At 40.6% G+C, this 25,271-nt stretch overlaps 1 protein-coding gene across 4 annotated transcripts in view; it reads right to left on the bottom strand.

The window, feature by feature from the left end:
- Positions 1-6: 6 nt before the first annotated feature.
- Positions 7-25,271, bottom strand: part of GAPVD1 (GTPase activating protein and VPS9 domains 1) — a 42,809-nt gene continuing 17,544 nt past the window's right edge. For 2 of the 4 annotated variants that reach the window (XM_081803585.1, XM_081803586.1), the window contains exons 8-23: positions 23,139-23,312; positions 21,162-21,302; positions 19,957-20,091; positions 19,364-19,483; positions 14,823-14,900; positions 14,327-14,697; positions 13,258-13,345; positions 12,168-12,248; positions 8,674-8,796; positions 6,887-7,016; positions 5,759-5,868; positions 5,317-5,476; positions 4,282-4,469; positions 3,461-3,674; positions 1,462-1,534; positions 7-364 (exon numbers count right to left, since the gene is read on the bottom strand). In XM_081803585.1, the coding sequence (XP_081659711.1) occupies positions 26-364; positions 1,462-1,534; positions 3,461-3,674; positions 4,282-4,469; positions 5,317-5,476; positions 5,759-5,868; positions 6,887-7,016; positions 8,674-8,796; positions 12,168-12,248; positions 13,258-13,345; positions 14,327-14,697; positions 14,823-14,900; positions 19,364-19,483; positions 19,957-20,091; positions 21,162-21,302; positions 23,139-23,312 (2,525 nt within the window). In that variant the 3' untranslated portion in view covers positions 7-25. The remainder of the gene's footprint in view (positions 365-1,461; positions 1,535-3,460; positions 3,675-4,281; positions 4,470-5,316; positions 5,477-5,758; positions 5,869-6,886; positions 7,017-8,673; positions 8,797-12,167; positions 12,249-13,257; positions 13,346-14,326; positions 14,698-14,822; positions 14,901-19,363; positions 19,484-19,956; positions 20,092-21,161; positions 21,303-23,138; positions 23,313-25,271) is intronic. The other 2 variants (XM_081803587.1, XM_081803588.1) reach the window with 1 other exon arrangement.

The raw sequence follows: 25,271 nt of genomic DNA, 5'->3' as shown, positions 1-25,271 counted from the left end.
TGTAACTTCTGGACAGAATCAAACTTCACATTAGACACTTTCTTTCTGGGTAACACAGAGCTTGAGACTGGGAAGAGCTGAGGTCTCTGGAGCATGGGAAGACCTGCACCACCCTGCTTAGAAATGCCAAATAAACTCTCTTCATTAATAATAGTGAGGGGCCCACCTTTATCAACACAAATACCAAAACAGGGACAAAGTCATCTGCTCCGGGGACGGAGTCCTCATTGGCCAGGCTCAGGAGGTTCATGATGGTGGAGCACATTCGCAAAATGCACTGCACTTTGTCCCGAGGGGTCTTGTAAGCACTTATTGTCCTGATTTCCGACTGTGCAGATGGCCATGGGGCCTCCCGAAGATAAACCTAAGTGAGACCAGAGACAGACAGACAGATCTTGAATCTAACCACAGCAACCACAGCAACCTCCGTGTCAGGAAGCAGAAGGGCAAGCTTGGTGCCTTTTCCTTTCTTCAGTAAAGCCAGGTTGCTGTTCCTTCCCCTCCCACTAAGACCGAAGCTTAATTTTTAAACTTTTAAATAATTTGCTTTACATTTTCGAATAAAGCAACCCAGATATCCATTAATGGAGAAAAGGGCATACGATAACACCCAACCTAGAATTCAAAAAGTTTCAAATACTTCTCTTTCTTAAGTAGCTAGAATGGAACTTCTCTACATGTAGTAGCTGATTCTAAAAACACAAACAAGCTACTTCTGGAAGAAAAAAATTTAAAAATACGTACATTTGTTGCAGTAGCTCTAGAAAGAACAGATTCAAAAAGGCAAAAGATAATTTAAAAACTCATGCTAATCATAATATTTCATTAGTGGGGACTTTAATAAAACAACCAGAAAGCTCAAATACCTGAAATTTTCCTATCATTTTGTAAAACTGTATGACACTAAAAGGTAATTTTGACATCACATTCGGATTTAATTTCCTCCCCTGGAATAATAGTAGTCACACTCTGTGGAGTGTCACCAGATTCCTTATTCAAATGGGACTTTTCTGCAGAAACAGGACAATAAAAACATCTATGGAGGGGGCGCCTGGGTGGCTCAGTTGGTTAAGTGACCGACTCTTGATTTCGGCTCAGGTCATGATCTCAGGGTTGTGAGACAGAGCCCTGCGTCCGAAGCTTGCTTAAGATTCTCTCTCTCCCTCGGATCCCCTTCATCACAATCTCTCTCTAAAACAAACAAACAAACCACCTCCATGGGGAGCACGGCGGCGGGAGGCGGGGTGGCTTCAGGGCCCTCAGTGCAGCCTCCTCCTCCTCATCTCCCCACTGAGGTGCTGTTCCATGCCAGGCACTTTTAATCCCAGGGCCTTTGAGGACTTTACAGTTGGAATTACAGCTAATGCGAGTCGTGCTTTATAATTCATTACGTTCTGTCTCCATGCACATGGAACACGGAGCAACTATGGGTACCGCCCATGCCATATACACTTGCATTACCTCCGGTATCTGAAGAGCTCTGTGATTTGCAGTCACTACTTTAGACAATCTCTGAATATGTTCATGAAGAACCCTGCAAACCCCCCAAAACACATATGTAAATACATATTTCAGATAAGGTACACAAAGAGTCATAATTGATTTTTTCAAAACATTTAAACTTAATTTGAGATACAGATTACAATTACAGTTGAGAGTATCTCTTAGCTATAGGTATTCTGTCTTGTCAAAAAAAGTCTCACACTTAGGATCTGCTTAGAAATGCTAAGTGAGCTGAGGGGAGACAAGGAGAGTAGGGAAGTCCTTCCTTCCTAGCCGAGGACAGCACATTCCAAGGGACAAAGGAGAGGAGCCCTAGCCCAGAAGCCACCTGGACACACTAATTAGTACAAAGCACAGAGGAAGTATAGGGATCAAAAGCCAGAAACCAAAGATCACAGAAGTTTAGATAGAGAAGGGCTCTTGAGAACACTCAAACTCTCTCATTTCATAGATGAAAATAATCAGGCTTAAAAAGGTGAAGGATTTGCCTAAGGTCACACAGGGATTAGTAGCAAGGGCTACACCCAGCTTTCTTGGTTTCTACTGTTCTTTCCAGAACACCATGTTAACTGTCCACTCTATAACACCTGCAGAAATGCCATGGAGGAGTGGGTAGGAATAATCTGCTTCAAAGCTACTCTTTGAGGTAAATAGTTTGAATGTCCCTAACTCCTTATCCCATTCTGGAAGCCAAAAACTGGTCTCTGGAGAGAAAAGAGGTCCCATTTGGCAAATTAAGTACAGAAGCCTGGGTAGATCTCTGAGAGTTTTATGAACCAGTGGGAGAGGCAGGCTGGAACAATCCTAACCCATTCACTGAACATACACGCAAGATCTTGGCATTTCCATGAAAGAATCCTTCTATAAACCACTCATGAGTCACCCCGAGATCCTATCACATGGACCCCTTGACAGCCACTGGCACAGGAAGCCAGTGTTACTGCTGGGGACACGGAAGCCACCTCAGCATGCTCGGGGCAGAAACAGGGTTGGAAAGCAGTGCTCAATAAAATGCAAAAAAGGAAACATGAAAACATGAAATCATCCCTATTCTCATTACTCAAAATATAACCCCTGTTACCACTCCAGGTATTTTTTTTTTCAGGATTCATTTTTTTTTAGGATTATTTTTTAAAATCAGCTTTATTGAGACATAACTCATACACCATACATTTCCAGATATTTTTTGATACCCAAACGTAGAGCTTTTCATTCCTACTAAACAGATAATGAGCATATGGAAGTCAAGCACTGTGCTTGATGCTGGGGGAGAGTGGTGAATAAAAAGCATGATGTTCCTGCTCTCGTGGGGCCGATGACCCAGTGGAGGAGAGCGGCGCTCACCAGACGACCACACACAGCAGTGATCACGAAGGGGGTGATTCTGCCCCCTGAGGGGCATTTGGCAGTGCCCGGAGACATTCCGGTTCTCACAGCAGGGGGCACTACTGGCAGCTAGAGTGTACAGACCAGGGATGCCACTAAACATCCCACAAGGCACACAGCAGCCTCCCACACCAAAAAACTATCGGGCCCAAAATGTCAGTAGCACCAGGCGGAGGAATGTCAAAGCACAAGGAGGGCAAGTGCTAACAAAAGGTACACAGGCCCAGGAGAGCCCTGCCAGGGACAGGACCCAGCCGGAAAGGTCAGGGAGGCAGTGCTGCAGTCAAGATCTGAAGGAAGAGAAAGGAGGGGAGAACAGCTGGTTCAGAAGAGCAGCGGTGCCCTCCAAAAAGGCCACAGCAACTGAGACACCCTCCGGCCTCATTCCCATTGCCCTGAAAACAGACAGTTATCCTTCTTTCTGATCTTGGAATCAGACGGGTAAAAAACAGTAACACGCACTGCCTTCACCATCACCTACTAAGTCTCAGCACAGCTGGTGTGAAACAAGGGACTGGCTGATGGACCCCTACGTGGTCAACCCGGGCGCAGTAAACATGGGAGTGCTCACTGGTCACGAAGTATGTCCCCATCCTGGTTAGGGTAGAAAGCAAGCTTGAAAATCCGATTCATCACACTCCGTTCGATGGCCAGCTGAGCGTCCTGAAGCTGCTCTTCACTCGCATTCTGCCATATGACATCCTGGGCCATCGCACCATAAAGGAACTGCAGAAAATCTTCTACCTGAGCAGTTTTATCATCAGCTGCTGTGAGTTGCTGAAAGTCTCCAATGCAAAATAATAATTTTTTAAATACACTATCTGAATAATTTTAAAAAGGAAATTATAGAAATCATTTTAATAACTAGCTATGCAGATATTATGCACTTAAAGCCAAAAGTATCTGGGTATGGTTTATTTTAGGAGAGTATGTGGCCAAATCATTAAAATCAGGAGAAAGGTAAGAAATATGCAAAAGTTTAAGAGCAAGGGGTTTGTTATAAAAATGACATACTTTGACTAATGTACTGAATCACTATACTGTACACCTAAAACTAATACGACACTGTACATCAATTGTAATGGAATTTTAAAAATAAATATTAAAAAATAAAAATTAAAAAAATTTTAATGATATGCTTTATTTTTAAGTATGAGAAGAACTTTGTGAACCCAAAACTTTAACCAATTTTCCCAATTTTGTATAAACTACAGATATTCGATCCATGATAAAAATGAAATTTACTGGTTCGACATCAAGGTTTAATGATTAAGAATCCATAAAACACCTACTCTTAGACATGCAACTACTCACACCAGCGGTACAAAAATTTCTGAATCTCCCCACTAACACATGGCTGAAGAGATGCTTAATCTAAAGGTCTTTAGTTACCGTGAATGAATTCCCTGATCTTCTTTTCTTTGCTCTCAAGCAGCAACCTCACACAGACAGTGGTGAAGTATCGATTGGCCACCTCTTTGTCCCGCAACACCCTCTGCAGTAGCCTCTCCAGGTGGGCCTGCGTGGTCTGCAGCCCTTGCCGACAGCGAGTGAGATAAGCAATATAGGGCGCCCTTTTCCTAAAAGGAAACAGACTTTGCAGGACATCATATACACACAGTGCACACTTTCTTGGAGACGAAGAGTCCTAATTTTTCTTTTAAAAAAATATGACCTTTGGTTTTATGAATTAACCATGTCAGGCCGCAGACAACTGTCTTGAGGACTAATCATGCTGCCAGCTCGTGCTGGTGAAGAATAACACCTACTGGGCTGACCACTTAGCTACCTAACTCACTACATGTTACTAAGTCCCTAGGCATCCTTGATCTATTTTGTATTGGCCCATGGTCTCCATGCTGTAAGACCTCACACCTCACAGGAAACTGATTGCTACAGAAGACTAAAACAACAAAATACAGGTTAATATACCACTAGATCATTAAACATATCAGCGATTATCTGCTTATAGTCTAATTGTAACAATCCTTAGAGCGCCCATCCCCTAAGCCTGGGGGCCTGGTCATCTCCCAAGACTCTCCCTGACGCTCTTCTCCTGAACTGTTAGCAAAGGGCGGCAGCAGACAGAGGGCAGCAATTTTTAGGCCTACGCCTGCTTCCCTGTTGCAGGGAAGTCGTTTTTCTGGTCACCCCCAAGAAAAGGAGTAGGATATCCTAGTTATCCTGGCATCACCTCTGCTAACACTGCTTCAGTGCAAAGCTGAAGACAGTGCACTTCTCTGTTAGTGAGAGCTGCTCATTTACAACTACATTTCCAGATAAATATCCAAATGTGTTCCTTGGAAATCTACATCCAGATAAACACAGCCCAGCATGTTGCAGTAAGCCTAGATTCACTTGTGAAATCAAGACAGGGAAGAAGATCCTTGACGCCGGGTGACAGGTGCAGGAGGCTGGGGTAAATACCTGTAGTCCTCGGCAATAGAGGCCAGCAGTTTCCTGCAAGTTCTGTTATCAAAGCGGCACACGCAACGCATTGTTTCTTGAAGCTGAGCCATTAAGTTCTTATCTTGTAAATTAATTGCTTCAGCTATTTGAACTTTTAAGAAGCATACAATTTCATTGTCTAAGCAAAAAAAAAGAGAGAGAGAGAGAGAATTCTGTTATTGTCAAGAATTTCCTCTGCATGCCATCCCTCAGCCTTTGGGATGTCAGTTCTGCTCAACCACGGATCAGCAGAATTAAGCTGCACTGCCACTCACTTTAATGAAGCATCAGGAATCAAAGTGCCCTTACCTGATGCTAATACAAATATACTAATGGAAACATACGGAATTGCTACATAGCTTACACAGGTGTGTACGAGCAGTTTCACATGGTTCAACCCATAAATACAGGAAAAACTTACCCTCTGGGTCTGTATGGTCCGGTAAACCATTCCTTGTTGAATGGGTTAGCACTGGGAAAGCAACGGAATCCGCAGAGCAAAGAGCAAGCCTCAGTTTCTTTTTTGCATCTCTGAAGAATGAGTCAAAAGTACATTAATTTCTTTTTTTTTTTTAAAGATTTTATTTATTGGAGAGAGAGAGGGAGAGAGAGAGAGCACAAGTGGAGGGAAGGGCAGAGGGAGAGGGAGAAGCAGACTCCCCTGCCGAGCAGGGAGCCCGATGCGGGGCTCGATCCCAGGACCACGGGATCACAACCCAAGCCGAAGGCAGCCACCCAACCGACTGACCCACCCAGACACCCCAAAAGTACAGTAATTTCTTTATGCAGATACGGTCACAGTTTATGAACACTCACTATATAAATTAATATGCTACCTCAGGACTCAAATGTTTCAAGCAGTCATAAAGAAAAGATAATTTTTAATTTATTGACACCTCACTTAAAGGAACAGGCTTTCTAGTTACCCAAGGAACAAGGCTATAAAAATGCTCTGGGCAGGATCATTCTGTAAAGTCACCAGAATCAGTCAAACAACAAGTCCTTTGGACCCTGCAACATACTGAGTCTCACAACGAACATTATGAGAATGAGAAAGGGGCATTATGCCAGGGTCAGCAGGGTCAGACAGAAGTTACCAGAACCATCTCATCACGCAAACCAAGAATGCCCTCCACCACATCTCTTGAGAAAGGCTGATCCTGCCACAGGACGAGCTCACCACTTGACAAGAAGCCCTTCCTATTGCTCTACTGCTTGAAACTGCAGCTGACCCTGCCATCCGTTCAGTCTCCCCCAGCATTTCCCACGTGGCCGGGGAGCTTGGTGTGGGCAAAGGGACTGCCACGTGTGTCATTTAAAGGACTGACGTGGCCCCTGTGAGCACATGTGGTTGGTTTTTCACCCCTGAATTAAAGCCTTTGATATATGGCATCCACAGTGAAGCAGTCTTTTCAGGAAATAGCATTTCGTTCTTATCTCTCTGCTCTATACATTTACTCTGTGGCTCAATGAATCATTTGACTTGAAGCAACTGCAGTGATGATGAAAAGTCCAAACCCTCAAATCTGAAATCCTATCAAAGAAATACCTGTACGAGAAAGCAGAATCCTGAGGGTGGGCCGCCTGGCTCGCAGAGTCCGGGAGATCATCGGCCGAGATGTTCTGCAGCGTTTCCTCTCGAGGAGAGTCATGTGCACTCTCACCATCACCCATGACCTCTGCACAAACCCACCCAAGAGAGGATAAAAGCAGGTTAACCTGGAAGCGTCTAGCACAAGGAGGTATTCGAGCTACTCGACCATAAATTAGCACTGTACTTTACAGTCAGAGTTGTTCAATGAAGCACTGAAGCATTATCTGTTAAGTCACAGACTTTCATTGCCTTTAATCAGAATTGCTGAACCACAGAACTAAGAGGGGCCTCAAAAATCATCTTACATAACACCCTCATGTTATAGTCATGGATTCCTGCCCAAGCAGAAAGTGGCTTGCTGGACAGCCCTCAGCTACCTGGTGGCTAAGGTGAACCCTGCCCTCAGCTCTCCAGGGCTCTTTACTAGAGCTTTTCCCACTGCCCAAGGATGAGCTGGGACAGATCTGTGGCTCCTGCAGCTGGTTTTATGTTTTCAGTTAACCAATTTAGAGAATACATTCATATATAAAATCAAAAGGAATAAAAACTCATACTATAATAAAGATACTGTGCTTACGTAGGACAACTATCTTTATTAGGAGATAATTTCAAATGCTTCAGGGGAAAAAAAGGAAAAAATATACAGAGAGAAAATGCGGCAAAATGTTAACAACTGATAAAGTCCAGGCAGAAAGAATATGGACCTTCACTGTACTATTCAACTCTTTTGTCCTTTGAAACTTTTCAAAATAGTAAGTATGGGAAATCCGCCTCTACTTTGGCTTCCCCTTATGCTCCCTATGATTTCTCCCTGAGCCATCTCACATTACCAGTCAGATTCTTCCAGGGACACTGTGCACCACACAAGCAGAAACACATGCCGTATGTAATTTATGCTTTTTATATACATTTCTTTCCTCTTACTTTATCTTAGGGATTATACCATATTTTTCTGACAGCTATTCAAAATAGCTATTAAAAAGCTACTTTTTAGGGGCACTTGGGTGGCTCAGTTGGTTAAGCAACTGCCTTCAGCTCAGGTCATGATCCTGGAGTCCCGGGACTGAGTCCCGTATCGGGCTCCCTGCTCGGCAGCGAGTCTGCTTCTCCCTCTGACCCTCCCCCCTCTCAGGTGCTCTCTCTTTCTCTCTCTCTCAAATAAATAAATAAAATCTCTAAAAAAAAAAAAAAAGCTACTTTTTATTGAGATCACTTTTCACTGTGATACCAAAGTTAGAACACTTGACCCATGAACAACACAGGTTTGAAATGCATGGGTCCACTTATACATGGATTTTTTTTCTTTTCTTTTTTTTCATTTTTAAGTAATTTCTACACTCAGTGTGGGGCTCAAACTCACAACCCCAAGATCAAGAATCACATGCTCTTCTGACTGAGCCAACCAGGCACTCCCATGTGCATTTTTTTCTCAGTACATACATACAGTACTGTGAATGTATTCTCTCATGATTTTCTTAAGAATATTGTCTTTTCTCTAGCTTACTTTACTGTAAGAATACAGTATATAATACATATAACATGCAAAATATGCTTAATTGACTATGTTGTTAAGGCTGCCAGTCAACAGGAGGCTATCAGTCGTTTTGGGGGAGTCAAAAGTCACATATAAATTTTTAACTATGTGGGACGTTGGTGTCCCTACCCACCCACCCCACACACACCCCCACACCCCACACGTTGTGCAGGGTCAACTGTATTCAAATCTTTATCATGATGATCACCTGTACTTTCATAGTTTGCCATTGCTCCTTCACTGGGGCTGGTTCGCTTAATGGCATTCCTGTATTTGTCCAGAATATCCTCAGCGACCTGAGCTTGTGCACTGAGTCTAGGGCTGGGATCATCTGCAGGGGAAAGGAGAGTAGAGAGTTAGCTCCCCTTGGTTTGTAGCAATTCTGATGTTAGTATGATACCAGTAGCATAATCCCAAAGGCGGATTAGGAGGTAAGACTTAAAAAGAGCACATATCTCAATGTTAAGAGGCACCATGCAGCTGCCTGCTCATCCCATTTCTCGGTCTGAGAGCCTTGCCCAAGCACGAAATTGGGAGGATTGGCTCCATTTTCTCATCACTGCCAAAATTCTGCATGACAGTGTCGGGAAGTTCAGTGCAAACTACATGGATGATGGGTTTCTAAAGCGCTTCCACTCAAGTTACTGTTATTAGCAGTTCACGCTAACAGAACTTCCAACAGTGCATCTTTATATGCAGATTCATGTATTCAGACATCTCCATGCCGAAGGAGGGGAAAAAGTATCAAATTTAGAATTAAACCCTTTTAAATAGTAAAAAATGCCTTCCTCCACTCTTTCTGTATGACTCTCTGCTCCACATCTGAAAACTTCAGGTATCAATATTCTGTCTTCCTGAATCACCACGACAGTGCAGCTGCTGGAAGAGTGCACTCTGGTGCCTGCAATGGTGTCAGAGGCCCTCCGAGAGACTCTAGCCACTGCTGGAAAGTGCTGGAATTGTAGCCAGGGTACACGGAGAAAAAGCTTATCACCATCACAGACGTAGCACTGTTTACTGTCAGGACCATTATCCTGTCAGCAAAATCAGTGCATCAAAATGTGTTCCTGAAGTCTAAGATGACACAGTCATCAAGGCAAAGAACTGCTACAGATCTATGGGACAAAATCAAGTTCTCTAGTGAAATGCAAACTCCTGAGGTAGATCTAGACCAAGGAGGTAACCATAAATGTCCACATTCTGGTAGAATCCCATTTTTCAAAAAGTCTAAAAACACATAAAAAACACTAGATTTTATATATGTGTGTGTGTTGATAGCAGCTAATAATAATAGCAGCTAACATTTATTGAGCACTTACCACGTGCCAGGAACTGTGCTAAGCACCTTATATGAACGATCTCAATTAATCATCACAACAACCCTACAAGAGGTACTGTTATCACCTCCGTTTTATGGACGAGGAAATCAGATACAGAGAGGTTCGGTAGTATGCTCATGGGCTCTTCTGTTTCCATGGGGAAAAAAATTTAGTATCCCCTGTCTCTGTAAAATTGCAGTAAACTGTAGAGAAAGAGGGTTTCCAAACTAATTTAATCTTTCTGCTTTAATGGTATTTGAATGCATGAGAAGAGAATCCTAATAAAATCTGATCATCTTCAAAATGTAAACTGATAAACCTTTTATCATTACAAAATCTTTCTTTAGAGGGGAAGTACTTTTTTGCTATTGGTTTTGAGTGCTGTTGAGTGTTCTGAAAAAGGACCAATAAAATTTGGCTAACCATAGGGAAAGCCATATGTCGCTTATAACCTTTATTTCTATGCCATTAAGAACTTTATCCCAGGAAAGTAATGAAAACAAACAAAATATACTACATATACGAAGCTGTGAGCAATATTTTCACTGTAAAAAACTGGATACAATTCAAGTATCCAAAAGCAGGAGAACATTCACAATGCTATAAAATCATATGACAGATTATCTGCGAGCCAATACAAATTATTAAAACCAACCATGTCTATTAGAAACTGGAAAGGGTTTATGAAATAACATGTAGTAAAAGAAGAATACAAAGTTACACAATACTCTATTCAATCATGAAAAAGCCATGTACAAATATGGAAAGATTGGGAAAGAACATAAAAAAAAAAAGGATAGTTAGGGTGACTGCATTATGGACAGACTGTTAAGAAATTTCCTTTCATATCATTTAAAAGCTGATTTAATGATAATTTTCAACAGGTCATTAATTAGGACCGGGCAGAAATTTCTGCACTAGTAGGAAAGCTAAATTGCTTGAATCAAACACAAAGAAAATGAAATACCTTATAAAAAAAAAAAAACACTTAACTTTACTTAGCTTCTACATTAGGCACCAAGAACCAAGGAAAACGTTTGCCCAAAGACACAAGCAAAAAATAATTTATAACTTCTCCAGTTATTAATTCAACATTTTAAAAACATTAGATTTCATTAAGAGTATTTCATTCCATAAACACTGGTGGTGGTCTAACACCAAGAACATGGTAAGAAAACATTAATACGTTTCCAACTCTTCTCAATCAGACTGTAGGCTCCTGTGATTTGACTGAATAACCACAACACTTAGCACAGTGCCTGGCATGAGTCAGATGTTCAACAAGTATTTGCTGACTGAGTAAGACGGGCCTGATGGCTCTCAGCAGAGAACCTTGGCCTGGACACATAGCTCCTGCTCTTCAAAACCCTTCATTCCAGGACAGTCACTGCACCAGATAAAGCAGGGATGTATGCTAGAGACCATGGAAATACATCCAAATACATGGAACCAGATACCAGAATGACATGCATTAAAATGGGATTCTACCTGTACTACGCTGAGCTACTTGAGGAGAATGTTCTTTGAAAACCTATACCATTTTTTTATAAAAATCTTCATTTTAATTTAGTAGGATAACATAGTTGAAAACCAAGATAAGAAAAAAAGAGGTGAGAAATTAATTTCTGGTCTAGATGCTCTACAGCCATCAGAAACAGTACAAAGCTATCAAACTCAAGGTGGGGTCATTAGCACTACTTCTCGAACTCATTCCTTTGAGGGTGCTCAATCATAATGTGCCAAACAGAAGCTGCAAAAACACAAATGCTGAATAAGGTAAGAATCCAATCCCCAGTTGTATTTTCCTTGGGTCAGATAGCAATGTTAAAATGATTCAAGCTGTAAAAAATTAGTAAAGTTTATAAATTTATGATACTGTTTGAACACTTTATCACAAAAAAAGGAAATGATTAGGTAGAACAGAATTTCACTGTGATCCTGAATAATCAAGGACTATAGATGGGAATAAATTTAGAATTCTATGATCAACGTTAGAGAAAGCTATGTGATCAATGATCCAAAGATGTGGCATGCATCGCACTACAACCACCACACCACACTTTCCTAAAAGGCCCCATGTGGCATCGTCCCCCTGGGATGTTGCGTTGTAGGGTTGTGCCTAGAGGCTCAGCCTCAGCGGCCTCATCATACACAGAAGTTATGATAATGAGGATGAGGATGGCGGTGGCAGTCTGCAGGAAGAGCACACTGAGGTTCACTGCGGCCACGGCCTGGAAGCCACAGAACTATGAAGAACACACTCCCCACTGCACACACACAGACACACTCTTCTAAAAAGGCAGCGCTTATGACGCCCAGGAAACAGTGCTATGAAATATGTGCTCTGGGAATGAAGGAGCCAGGAAGTCCACGGTCTACAAACCTGTGAGTGTTGAGAATCTGTCAGGCCCCACATCATCTTTGTCTTTTTCTTGTTTTTCTTTCTTTCTAAATGGTATAGGAGCTGGAAATTAAATAAAGTCAGTAGCGTGACACATAACATACTGCACTACTCGGAAGACAGCAGTCATTTTGGAGTATTAACTGGTGGGCCAACATTTCTAAGTGGAAGGAAGGTGAAAAGTTTAAAAGCTAATATATCCTGAGTGTCCATGGATAATCATTCTTAAAACAGTGTTGAAGGTTCTTAAAGAAGCTTTCAGGATCTGCTTTGGGGTCATCTGTCACAGGAAGAATGATTTAACCCGAATCTGTTGGGACTAAATCAAAACCACTGCCTCTTAACCTTTGCTCGAAAACAACACATTCAAAGCTCTGAGCCTCAATCTGTCCTCATCAAGGAGGCTTGAGTACAGCTGAAAGCAGAGCTCCTCAGCTCCTGAGCGCCACGGTGCCGAGAAGAGGACTTTGGAAGACGTCCCTAGCCTTAACCCTGGATGATCTCTCCTTGCAGGAAGAGACACTTTTGCCAACTCAAATCTCAATATTTACTGCTACAATGCCAGGCTAGTCACCAAAAAAAAAAAAAAAAAAAAACACAAACAAACAATTTTATACAACTGCCTTCCAAAATAAACACTCACTAATATTCAGGATATAAACAGTCTCAACAAACATAAACATAAAAAGCTTAAGTTTACTCCAGGAATGTAAAGGATGAATTTTCAATGTTTAATTACCAATATCATCCCTTTTTCCTGCAATAATTATTAACAATACATATGTTAAAAGTCCCACGTTTAACCCTGATGGCATATGATATTTAAACAACCGTGACCTGCCTGACTTCCACTTATGAAACCACTACCACTTCCTGCAAAGAACAAGAACTATCATTTCTAGAAGTCTGCCTTTAGCATTCACCTGAGTGAAACCATTTTCTATACCCTCCAAACGGCTAGAAACTTAGGCCCAGCAAGCCACACAGAGGAGCTGACATACTGGCTCTCTGAAAGAGATCTGGGGGCTTTGCTTCTTGTTGCTAATATAATTCTAATATTTTATAAAATTACCTTTAGGCATGGCAGAAACAAAACGTTTTCTCCACCAAGGTCTGTTCCTGTCTGATTTCTCATCATCGCTATCTTTGCGTTCTTCAGTCTGTAGAAAAAGTTTGATGCTTTATTTGGAGTTGGACAGCAGGATAAATTACTAGGAAAAGGATTTCAGTTTGTCTGTGAAATACAAAAACCACTCTTGTTTGTCTTAAAAGCAAAACTGTTCTTATTGCTGTACAGGCAACTTCTGAAACATGGAAGTATACCTTTTAAGCACCAGACTATGATCTGCTTGAGGGCAGGCACTATCTCATTACTGTTAGTAAACAAAAACCTTAATACAGAGCCTAGCATAGAGTAAGGCACTCAATAAATACTTTTGGAAGGAGTAAGCGCAATGCACATGAAGTCTAGAGGGGTAATGGAGATGACACAGTAGTAGTAATAATAAAACTGAGTATGGACTGTGTGCCAAATACCAAGTGTTAAGGATACATATTTTGGCATTTAAACCTCACAGTAGCCTTAGGAGATAAATACTACTATTAAGCCCTTTTTATAGATGAGAAATAAGGGGCTAAAAAAGGTTATCTCCCTATCTTCCCCAAAGTTATATAGCCTGCGTGTGGCATAGTTGGGACTCAAACCCAGATGCAAACAACTTCAAAGTTCATGTTTTGATTGCCAATTAAATTGAGTTATTAAAATCACATGTCAAAGAGCTGAGACTATAGTTCCTTTACCAGCCTATCAAGTGACCTTAGACAAATCATTTAATTTCTCATCTCGGAAGGAAACTGTGAGGTTTAAATGAAATGAGATACAAAATTGCTTGGAGGAAAGTTCAGGGTGTCATAAAAATGCAAAATACATGACTACAAAACCAGAATAGTACAGGTTTCCCATGGGTTACACTGTGGACAAACTAGACTGACAGATCATCTTTAATCATGACCGCTGTCCATCTTCACTCTCAAGATGTATATATACCATGTTAATTTCACATATCAAGAGAACCAAGCGGACAGAACACTAAAGCTGACCACAATTAGCAAAATTCTTCTAGATGGCCTGTGTCCCATACCTCTCCTCTTGAGGAGTCCTTACTCGGGGAGGAAGATGATGAATGAGGTGCAGCCACCAAAGAAGTAGCACCAATGGCTGCGGCTGGAGGGAGTTCTCGCTCTTCAATCCCTGGACGACGGTTCCAGCTGGGGTCACTCATTGGTCGCCGGACAGATGATACTATATCAGAGCTCCTGCTGCGAACTAATCTCTCAGGGTAAGAATGCCTTTGCTTGAATGCCTCCATTTCAGCTGGAGTCAAAACATGGGAACCAAAGTTTGGCAACCTGGCCTCATTTCCTCCCACAGCTCCTTCCAGGATTGGGGGATCTGGTGGTGGATGCGATGGCCTGGCATAGTGAACCTTTGGCCTTACCACTGCAGACGCCCCTAGAACACAGGGAAAAAAAGGTTTGCAACTGAGATACAACTGATCCAACAAAGGCATCAACATAGGGTTTTGGTTCTGTTCGTCTGCCCAGGGTTAAGTCAAAAAGCTCATTTGACTACTTTACCTTCATGTGAAGACAGTGGATCAAACATGGCAAGTAGAGACTCTGACTGAGAAGGAGGAGAGGTCAGTTGGTGGGCGCCTAAAACAAATGGGCAAACTGTAAGACCAGTCAGAACTCATCACTCAGTAAGAATTTCTACACAGTGAAAAAGGTTCTAGCATTCTTCCACGGTATTCCTTTTCTTTTAAAGATTTATTATTTGATTCATATTTGAGAGAGAGTCCACACATGGGGGAAGGGGCAGAGGGAGAGAGAGAGAATCCCTAACAGACTCCGTACCCAGCACAAGCCCATACAGGGCTTGATCTCCCGACCCTGAGATCATGACCCACACTGAAATCAAGAGTCGGACGCTCAACCGACTGAGCCATCCAGGCACCCCAGTTTTCCTTTTCTGATCAATACAACTTGAGGGGCGTATCAGAAAAAAAGAGAATCTAATAAATATCATAATCTGATTACTTCAAATTCATGGTATGTTTTTATCTACATTTAAGTGGTATAGCAACCACATGTTAATTACTTTTAATGACCAAACTGCATTATAGTTAATGCAAGGAGTAGAGCCAAAAGATGTAAATCATCAAAATTTTCAGAATGTCACAGCTGGGGGCACCTGGGTGGCTCAGTCATTAAGCATCAGCCTTCGGCTCAGGACGTAATCCCAGGGTCCTGGGATCGAGCCCCGCATTGGGCTGCCTGCTTGGCGGGGAGCCTGCTTCTCCCTCTCCCACTGAGCCTCCTGCTTGTGTTCCTGCTCTCGCTATCTCTCTCTGTCAAATAAATAAATAAAAAATAAAATCTTAAAAAAAAAAAAAAAAGTCACAACTGCCCTGAGTCTCACCTTCCTTCCACCTATAAAAATAAGGGCAAAAAATAATATTAATAATAATAATAAGGGAAGGAGTGCTTGGGTGGCTCAGTCGGTTAAGTGTCTGCCTTTGGCTCAGGTCATGATCCCAGGGTCCTAGGAGCCCCATGTCAAGCCTGCTTCTCCCCTCTCTCTGTCGCTACCCTTGCTTGTGCTCTTTCTCTCTCTCAAATAAAATCTTTAAAATAATAAGGGCAATATATGTGCTATGGTGACCACTGTGAATTGTGCAAGACTGTTGAATCACAGATCTGTACCTCTGAAACAAATAATACAATATATGTTAAAAAAAAAAATAAGAGCAATATTACCTAGAAGGAATATAAATAAAAAGTTGTAAAATTTGGGCGCCTGGGTGGCTCAGTTGGTTAAGCGACTGCCTTCGGCTCAGGTCATGATCCTGGAGTCCCTGGATCGAGTCCTGCATCGGGCTCCCTGCTCGGCAGGGAGCCTGCTTCTCCCTCTGACCCTCCCCCCTCTCATGTGCTCTCTCTCTCTCATTCTCTCTGTCTCAAATAAATAAATAAAATCTTTAAAAAAAAAAAAAAAGTTGTAAAATTTGAAATTCCTATCTCGGCAAATAACAATTTGTAAAAGTATTCCTAAACAAAAATGAGTAATACTACATTACACCACAAAACAGATTCAAACTACTCTCAGCTATGGAGTAAAAATGACTCCTCTAAGCATATATCTACACAACCAAAATCAGAAATATTAAAACAGGTAAGTATGCAGAGGCTAAAACTTTCAAATATATAAAAGAAACCTCTAGAGGTGCCTGGGTGGCCCAGTCAGTTAAGCATCTGACTCTTGATTTCGGCTAAGGTCATGATCTCAGGGTTGTGAGACTGAGCCCCACTTAAGATTTTCTCTCTCTCCCTTTGCCTCTCCCCTTACCCCCCCACCCACTGCCAGGGCTCGCTCGCTCTCTCTCAAAAAAAAGAAAGAAAGAAAAGAAACGGTTACTCTAAACTTTTTGAGTCTGAACTCCTTAATGTTAATGAATGACAGTACTTTGATTTTATGCTTTTTGATTTTTCTTTTGTTCTATACATTTACCTTCCTCTATTAAAATTATAAAAACAGTATATTATTATGAAAGACATCTTAGAATATCAGTTCTAAAATTTTGGTCTTAGGACACTTTTACATTCTTAAAAATCATTGCCCCAAAGAGCCTATATATGTTGGTTATACCTACTGACACTTACCATGTCATAAATTAAAAATGAAAACAAATATATATTTATATATTAATTCATTTAAACATACCTGTTAAATGGTAATACAAATAACCCTTTTAAATGAAAAATAACTATTTTCCAAAATAAAAAAATAACTGACACTGTTTTACATTTTTACAAATTCCTTTAATGTAAGTCTTAATAGAACAGAGCTGGATTCTCATATGAGCTTCTGCTTTCAATCTGTTCCAATACATATTTTGACTGAAGTATATAAAGCTGGCCTCAAACAGACATGTAGATGGAAAAGGGAAGATATTTTAACAGCCTTCTCAGATAACTGTGGACATTCTTCTACGATACGACACTAAATCTTGATTAGTAGTTTTTTAAAGGTTAGTTATAATTTGGAATCTAAAACCAAATCAATGAACTTTTACTCTGTTACATTAAAATTATTTGGTCTGTCTTCCACTTTAAATGATTTTTGTAACATCATGCATTTTGGGCGCCTGGGTGGCTCAGTTGGTTGAGCGACTGCCTTCGGCTCAGGTCATGATCCTGGAGTCCCTGGATCGAGTCCCGCATCGGGCTCCCTGCTCGGCGAGGAGCCTGCTTCTCCCTCTAACCCTCCCCCATCTCATGTACTCTCTCTCTCTCTCATTCTCGCTCTCTCAAATAAATAAATAAAATCTTTAAAACAAAAAACAAAAAACATCATGCATTGATCACCTAGAAAATACTGGTTCAATGAGATATGCAGATCTTCCACATGTTGACACATTTCAATATATAATATCAAAAAATCACATGCTCATCAGAAAAACCACCAATCTCATCAGAAAAGTCTTTAAATATCAGAAAGCTGTCAAGCTCATGAAGGTGGATACAAGTTTTCCGAAATTCTCATTTTTATCTGAAAGCCTGAATTTTATCACTGGCAACAAACTCTACTCTGTCGGTTGTTTTCCTTGAAGTGGTAAGCTCACTTTGTTAATTTTCAATAAATGCCTGCCAAATACCCAAATATGAATAACTACAGTTTGTCAGTCATTTTTTCAAGTAAAAATGGTGTGTCATGAAAAACAAACAAGAGAAGAAACAGCTAGTTAAGCTCACAGCTCCAATAACCAGCTAAGTGTTTTTCCTTGAGATACTTCACCACCACGCATTAGGAGTATTTCCTATTTCTTCAGAATTTTGAACAGATGTGTAATTCAGGGTTGAGATGTAATTAAGTAACTTTTACTGCTTCATGAAAGATTTCTTTTTTAACTGCGAGAGAATATAGTGCCCGCTAACTGTTCAGTGCCACTGCTTTGCTTCATGCTAAGGCCCACCCTGGCAAATTCACCCACCTTTGCTTATGCACCATCAGTGCAAATGTCAATATAGTAAAAAAGACAACCTTTTACTATTATGAAAACAGTTTTGACCTCATTACCCCTCACTCCCCAAAAGGGTCTTAAGGGTCCTCAGTGGTCCATGGAGACTATACTCTGAAAATTGCTTATTTAGAACAGTGGTTCTCAAATGGGGCTATCTGTTCCCCAAGGGATCATTTGGCAGTATCTGGAGACATTTTTGGTTGTCACAACCGCAGGGGAAGAAGGGGGTGCTGTGTTCCTGGGAGAGGCCAGAGATGTCACTAAACATCCTATAATGCACAGAACAGGTCTCCATAACAAAGAACTACCTGGCCCAAAATGTTAATAGTGTTGAGGATGAGAAATCTTGGTTTAGAACAAAAGACATTTTTTGTAAGAAAGAAAAAGTATCTAAAACCCTAGTACATAAAACCACTGCTAGCATTTTGGTATTTCTTTCCTGTGCTTTCTCTATGGTAGTTTTTTTAATGTTTTATTATCTTACACATGAAATTCTTCAGGATAAATTTCCCAAGAGATACTATGTTCTAGTATTTCTAGAGTTTGAAGCTATTTCATACGTTTAAAGATTTTAAAAAAACAGCCACAAAACAAAAACAAAAACAAAACCCAGCTGCATAAATTATGAGTCGGTGCATCAAAATTCACTTAGCAATTCTATTTTTCAACCCTTAGGTTGTTTCTCATTTTCTGCCAATATAAATGTTATGAAGAACATAAGACTTTCTGCATACATGGAATGGCTTCCTGATGACTAATTCCTAAAGTGGACTAACTGAACCAAATTTAGTTTGTGAATTTTCTTTTCTTTTTTTCTTTTTTAAGTAGGCTCCACGCCCAGTGTGGAGCCCAACGCAGGGCCTGAACTCACGACCCTGAGAATAAGACCTGAGCTGAGACCAAGAATCGGACGCTTAACCAACTGAGCCACCCAGGCGCCCCTGGTTTGTGAATTTTCAAGGCCTTACGTATGTACTGCCAAATTATGCCCCGAAGTGCTCTATCAACTGATATTATCACCAGCAAAAGTATAAGACTGCCAGTTTCACCTGTGAATGTGATCATTTTTAAGTCATTCTCCTTTCCCTTTCTTACCATGAGTTACTTCATCCATGTCTGGACTAGTGACAGAATCTTTACCCCCAAAATCAGAGCTGCACTCAGATCTCAGGTCTTCAATCTTATTGGGAATATCCTCAGAGGTTGCACTAATGCCTTAAAAAAAAAAAAAAAAAAGCAAAAAATAAACAGCAAGAAGAACAAAATAACCACACAAAAAGTATATGAAGTTTGGAGAAATGTAAATATTCTCAAAATTTTTATGTCCCAAGTGCTATACGTGTGAGATGTTTGGTTATCACATCCTTTATTGTACTACTGCCTAAATATGCTTACCTTGATTTGTACAACATAATCGCAAGTATCATGTGGTATCTAAATACAGTAGCAGAGGCCACTAAGAACAGATGGAATTAGAGAGGGAACGCACAGACTGTTTGCCAATTACTTCAACAGGCTCTAGAAAGCCACATGTTAAGTTCTCATAGATTTAAGGTCCCACGGAAATAATTTTGTTTCCTGGAAATTCCTCAACTCTTAAATACAACACATCTCTGTTATCAACTTAATAAACGAAGAGGTGGGACCACACCCTGCAATCCTTATTCCTTAAAACAAGACCGACATACCCGACACAACACTGAGGCCTGGTGTGCTGGGGCGGGAACTGACCTCCCTGACATCCGTATCATCAGATGTGCTACCTAGTCCCGAACAGCTCTCCAGCTCTTGTAGACGCTCCTCCTGCTTTAGATCCGGGGCCTCTAAACAGAAGACAGGAGGTGCCACGTGAGTGATTCTGTTAGCATGCCGCAGGTTCAGCTTGTGACCCACATGAGGAAAGCTACCAGAGCGTAAATGACATCACTGTAAACAGATTTCTAAGTCTGGGCCAGTTAGCAAAGTTAGTTAGATCGAGTGTTAAAGAAGCTTAGGTTGTGATTTTCATTCCAATATAGGCCAGTTTGTTGTGCAAAGGTGAAAACTCTGCCTGTAGATCACTAATCTCATAAAATAGGCTGTTGGTTAAGAAGTAAACTCAACAAGAGAATACAGAATAGCTTAACATTAAACCAAACATTTTCTAAAAAATAACTCCTACGAACACTCAATAGATAGTACGCTAATGCTACTGTCTCCTTATGTAAAGGTCAGCATGTCTGAGTGCATTAATATTATAAAACATATCAGAATCACTTAATTATTCTTGAGCCCAGTAGATCAGATAGAATGTAATTCAGATATACAGTTACTTAAATTTGCATTCTGGTAGTTGACATTGAATTGAAAACAAAGTTTTATCTTCATAATCAGAAAAAAAAAAGAAATGCAGTATTTGAGAAAAGAGAAAGTACAAAACACTTTATATATATTTGTAATAATCCTACACAAAATAATTCTCAGGACTCCAGAGTCTCAATTTCAGTACATTTCAAAATTAGATCTCTTTTAAAGGGTCAAGTTCTCCCTGGGATGAACCTGGGCACGCTTGCCACGCATCCAACCGCTCAGGGTTCAAGTTGTACTGCTATTCCTATTTTGTGATGAGTTAGTGGGAGATACCAACCTCAGTGTCACACACAGAACTCTGGTGAGTTGCTAACAAATACTTACAAATACCTGAACACAGAGCCAAAAAGCACCTGCCATCTTAGCCCATGTCATCCAACTGCATTTCTTCCTGATGGGCAGAAAATGCCCTAACTGTCCATCTGAAATTCTTAGTAATATGGTTGTGTCACACTTGACAAAATGTACATAGTATAGGAATTAAGATACCTTACATTTAAAACTTCTGTGCAAATCAAAAAGCAAACAATGACGGCATACTGACCTGAGTCACTTGGCAATACCTCTACACTCCAAGCTTCGCTTGTTGTCTCTGATATGGTAGAACCAGTGCAGGGGTCAAGAAGCACTGACCCTGAACCTGGCAGGCACAGTAAACTGCCTAACATGTTCTCTGCTGCTGCACCTGTATAACCAGTGGGGAGCAAAGGGTTAACGAAGATCCTGATGTAAAGAGCAGTGATAACGGAGAAGGGCCAAACACTGAACTAACTGTCATCTCTACTCTATCCACAAGAAGGAAGCCAAGGTAAGTGTAATTTCAATCAACAGCACCACTAAAAACACAAATTTCCGACTTTGGTCACAATGGCAAAAGCTCCTTTTTCTCAGTTTCCTCCTGTTCACCTTGGACTCTCCATAGAGAAAACATCCATCATTAGGTCAAGTCATTTCAACTATCGTTCATCTTGGTTTTGTAGCACATTTTTACATGTGCCCCAAAATTCCTAAAAGGTATAATCCTCAGAGGGATTAAAAACACTCAAATGGAGACACTAAACCACAGAAAGTTATACTGGCCAAATATGTTCTCTTCTGGCACATTAGCCACATATTCAGAGCAATAAAATATATTTGCAGGAAAATACACATCTCTGTAGCATGCATTCAACTGCAAATACAGCTCACTGCTCAAACAGAGCTCTCTGCCAAGAAGAATACTACTTTGGCCCCTGAAACAAAGTAATGCAAAACCAATTAAGAAATCTGTTTACACTACTTAAAAATACAAATAGAAAGGATTAAACATTATTATACACCCGTGTTACAAATACTCAAGTTCAGGATGCTCCATGACGTCTGTCTGATAACGCCTAACAAAAGAACAATTCTACTGCAGTGCATAAAAAACTTTTGGCAAAAGGTTACTGGTGAAAGTTACCTTTTAAAGATATATAAAATAATTACAAATAAAATAACGTCTGGAATTTGCCTAAACATAACAGGGGGAGACAGGGTAAAAGGAGTGGGAGAACAGATGAGACAAAACTGGCCACGTGTGCATGTGTAATAGTTGAAGCTGAATGACTGATACACAGAGTACGTTCTTCCCTCTTGTATTTGCCTGAAACGCTCCATGATTTAAAGAGAAAATGAAGATGCTGCTTATAGGACTGTATGAAATCTTTCAGAACTCACAGAACAGTATCCTAAAGAGGGTGAATTTTAAAGTATGTAAATAGTATCTCAATAAAATTGATATTTAAAAAAAAAAAAGAGGGCGCCTGGGTGGCTCAGTCGGTTAAGCGGCTGCCTTCGGCTCAGGTCATGATCCCAGGGTCCTGGGATCGAGTTCCGCATCGGGCTCCCTGCTCTGCGGGGAGCCTGCTTCTCCCTCTCCCTCTGCCTGCTTCTCTGCCTACTTGTGTTCTCTCTCTATCTCTCTGTCAAATAAATAAATAAAATCTTAAAAAAAAAAAGAAAAAACTAATCACTCTTTGGAAATGAACTAATCCTTCCAGAAGAAATTCCTTTTTTTTTTTTTTCTCCTTAAGTAAGCTCTACACCCAACATGGGGCTTCAACTCACAACCCTGAGATCAAGAGTTGCATACTCTACTGAGTGAGTCAGCCAGGCGCCCTATTAAATTCAATTTTTAGAGAATCTCAGTATTGTATTATTCTGAAAGATTTTATGGCTATAATCTATAAGAATTTTCATTTTCAGGTAAGGTGTGCAGTCTCAAAAAGAATATCCTCAGAATATATACTATGCCCTGAAAACAAGAAGCTAATTCAGAAGACTGGTTTTTCTTTTTTGGCAGGGGAGGGGGAGTTAAATGCAGACAGGGAAAAACGCTACCTATATTTCGGTAAAGAAAAAAAGACACAAATGCCTTGTTACATACAGTTATCTCAGCTTCCTAGGTCTGTCTGTCTGAGGCTGAAGTCCCCGCCCATGAAGGGCAGGTAGATATGAATAACTAAACAGCAATCTTCCAGAGAAATTAAACAGCAGTTACCTGCAATTTCTTGTAAGCGATCTTCATCAATGTTAGGGTCGAAATCACTTCCCAAGACATCTGTACTCCAGGTCTCACTCACTGTTTCTGATATATCTCTGTCATCTGTCAGTCCCATCATGTCACGTATTTCAAACTTCCTTAACTTATCATCAAGATTATCTTGTGTTGTAGCTATCAGAAACAAAATTATGCACTTTAAAAATGGCAGCACAGCTATTTTTTTAAATCAACTTTAAAGGTACATATTTTATCAGTAACACTGAGCATGCAATACCAACACTGAATTATCCCCCTACAGATGTACTGTTTCCCTCTCTGAACTAAGCTCAGCATATGTACCCCCATTTCTAACAGATTAACTGGGGCAACCTCTACAGTGTGACTCTGATAAAAAATTGGGATATATGGCAGCAGACCTATCCACAGAGACCTGGCAGGCCAGAAAGGACTGGCAGGATATATTCAGAGCACTAAATGAGAAAAATATGCAGCCAAGAATACTATATCCAGCTAGGCTGTCACTGAAAATAGGAGAGATAAAAAGCTTCCAGGACAAACAAAAACTAAAGGAATTTGCAAACACCAAACCAGCCCTACAAGAAATATTGAAAGCGGTCCTCTAAGCAAAGAGAGAGCCTAAAAGTAATATAGACCAGAAAGGAATAGAGATAATATACAGTAACAGTCACCTTACAGGCAATACAATGGCACTAAATTCATATCTTTCAATAGCTACCCTGAATGTAAATGGGCTAAATAAATCAAAAGACACAGGGTATCAGATTGGATTAAAAAACAAGATCCATCAATATGCTGTCTGCAAGACATTCATTTTAGACCCAAAGACACCTCCAGATTTAAAGTGAGGGGGTGGAAAACCATTTACCATGCTAATGGACATCAAAAGAAAGCTGGGGTGGCAATCCTTATATCAGGCAAATTAGATTTTAAACCAAAGACTATATAATAAGAGACGAGGAAGGACACTATATCATACTTAATGGGTCTATCCAACAAAAAGATCTAACAATTTTAAATATCTATGCCCCTAACATGGGAGCAGCCAATTATAGAAGCCAATTACTAACAAAATCAAAGAAACACATTGACAATAATACAATAATAGTAGGGGACTTTAACACCCCCCTCACTGAAATGGACAGATCATCTAAGCAAAAGATCAACAAGGAGATAAAGGCTTTAAATGATACACTGGACCAGATGGACTTGACAGACATATTCAGAACATTCCATCCCAAAGCAACAGAATACACATTCTTCTCGAGACTGGAACATTCTCCAGAATAGATCCCATCCCGGGTCACAAATCAGGTCTCAACCGGTACCAAAAGACTGGGATCATTCCCTGCATATTTTCGGACCACAATGCTTTGAAACTTGACCTCAATTACAAGGGGAAAGCTGGAAAGAACTCAAATATATGGAGGCTAAAGAGTATCCTACTAAAGAACGAATGGGTCAACCAGGAAATTAAAGAATTAAAAAAGCTCATGGAAACAAATGAAAATGAAAACACAACTGTTCAAAATCTTTGGGATGCAGCAAAGGCGGGCCTAAGAGGAAAGTATATAGCAATACAAGCCTTTCTCAAAAAACAAGAAAAGTCTCAAATACACAACCTAACCCTACACCTAAAGGAGCTGGAGGAAGAACAGATGGGACTGACAGGAAGAACCCCTAAACCCAGCAGGAGAAGAGAAATAATAAAGATCAGAGCAGAAATCAATGAAATAGAAACCAAAAGAACAGGGGCGCCTGGGTGGCTCGGTTGGTTGAGCGACTGCCTTCGGCTCGGGTCATGATCCCAGAGTCCTGGGATCGAGTCCCACATCGGGCTCCCGGCTCGGCAGGGAGCCTGCTTCTCCCTCTGACCCTCTCCTCTCTCACGCTCGCTCTCTAATAAATAAATAAATAAAAATCTAAAAAAAAAGAAACCAAAAGAACAGTAGAACAGATTAACAAAACTAGGAGCTGGTTCTCTGGAAGAATTTTAATAAGATTGATAAAGCCCTGGCCAGACTTATCAAAAAGAAAAGAGAAAGGACCCAAATAAATAAAATCATGAATGAAAGAGGAGAGATCACAACCAATACCAAAAAAATACAAACA

This window comes from Leptonychotes weddellii, chromosome 14, assembly GCF_054177405.1.
Source record: "Leptonychotes weddellii isolate Sample4059 chromosome 14, ASM5417740v2, whole genome shotgun sequence".
In the NCBI taxonomy this organism is placed as follows: Eukaryota; Metazoa; Chordata; class Mammalia; order Carnivora; family Phocidae; genus Leptonychotes; species Leptonychotes weddellii.
Note: the sequence above shows the minus strand (reverse complement) of the source record. Positions and strands in the feature narration are given on the sequence as shown.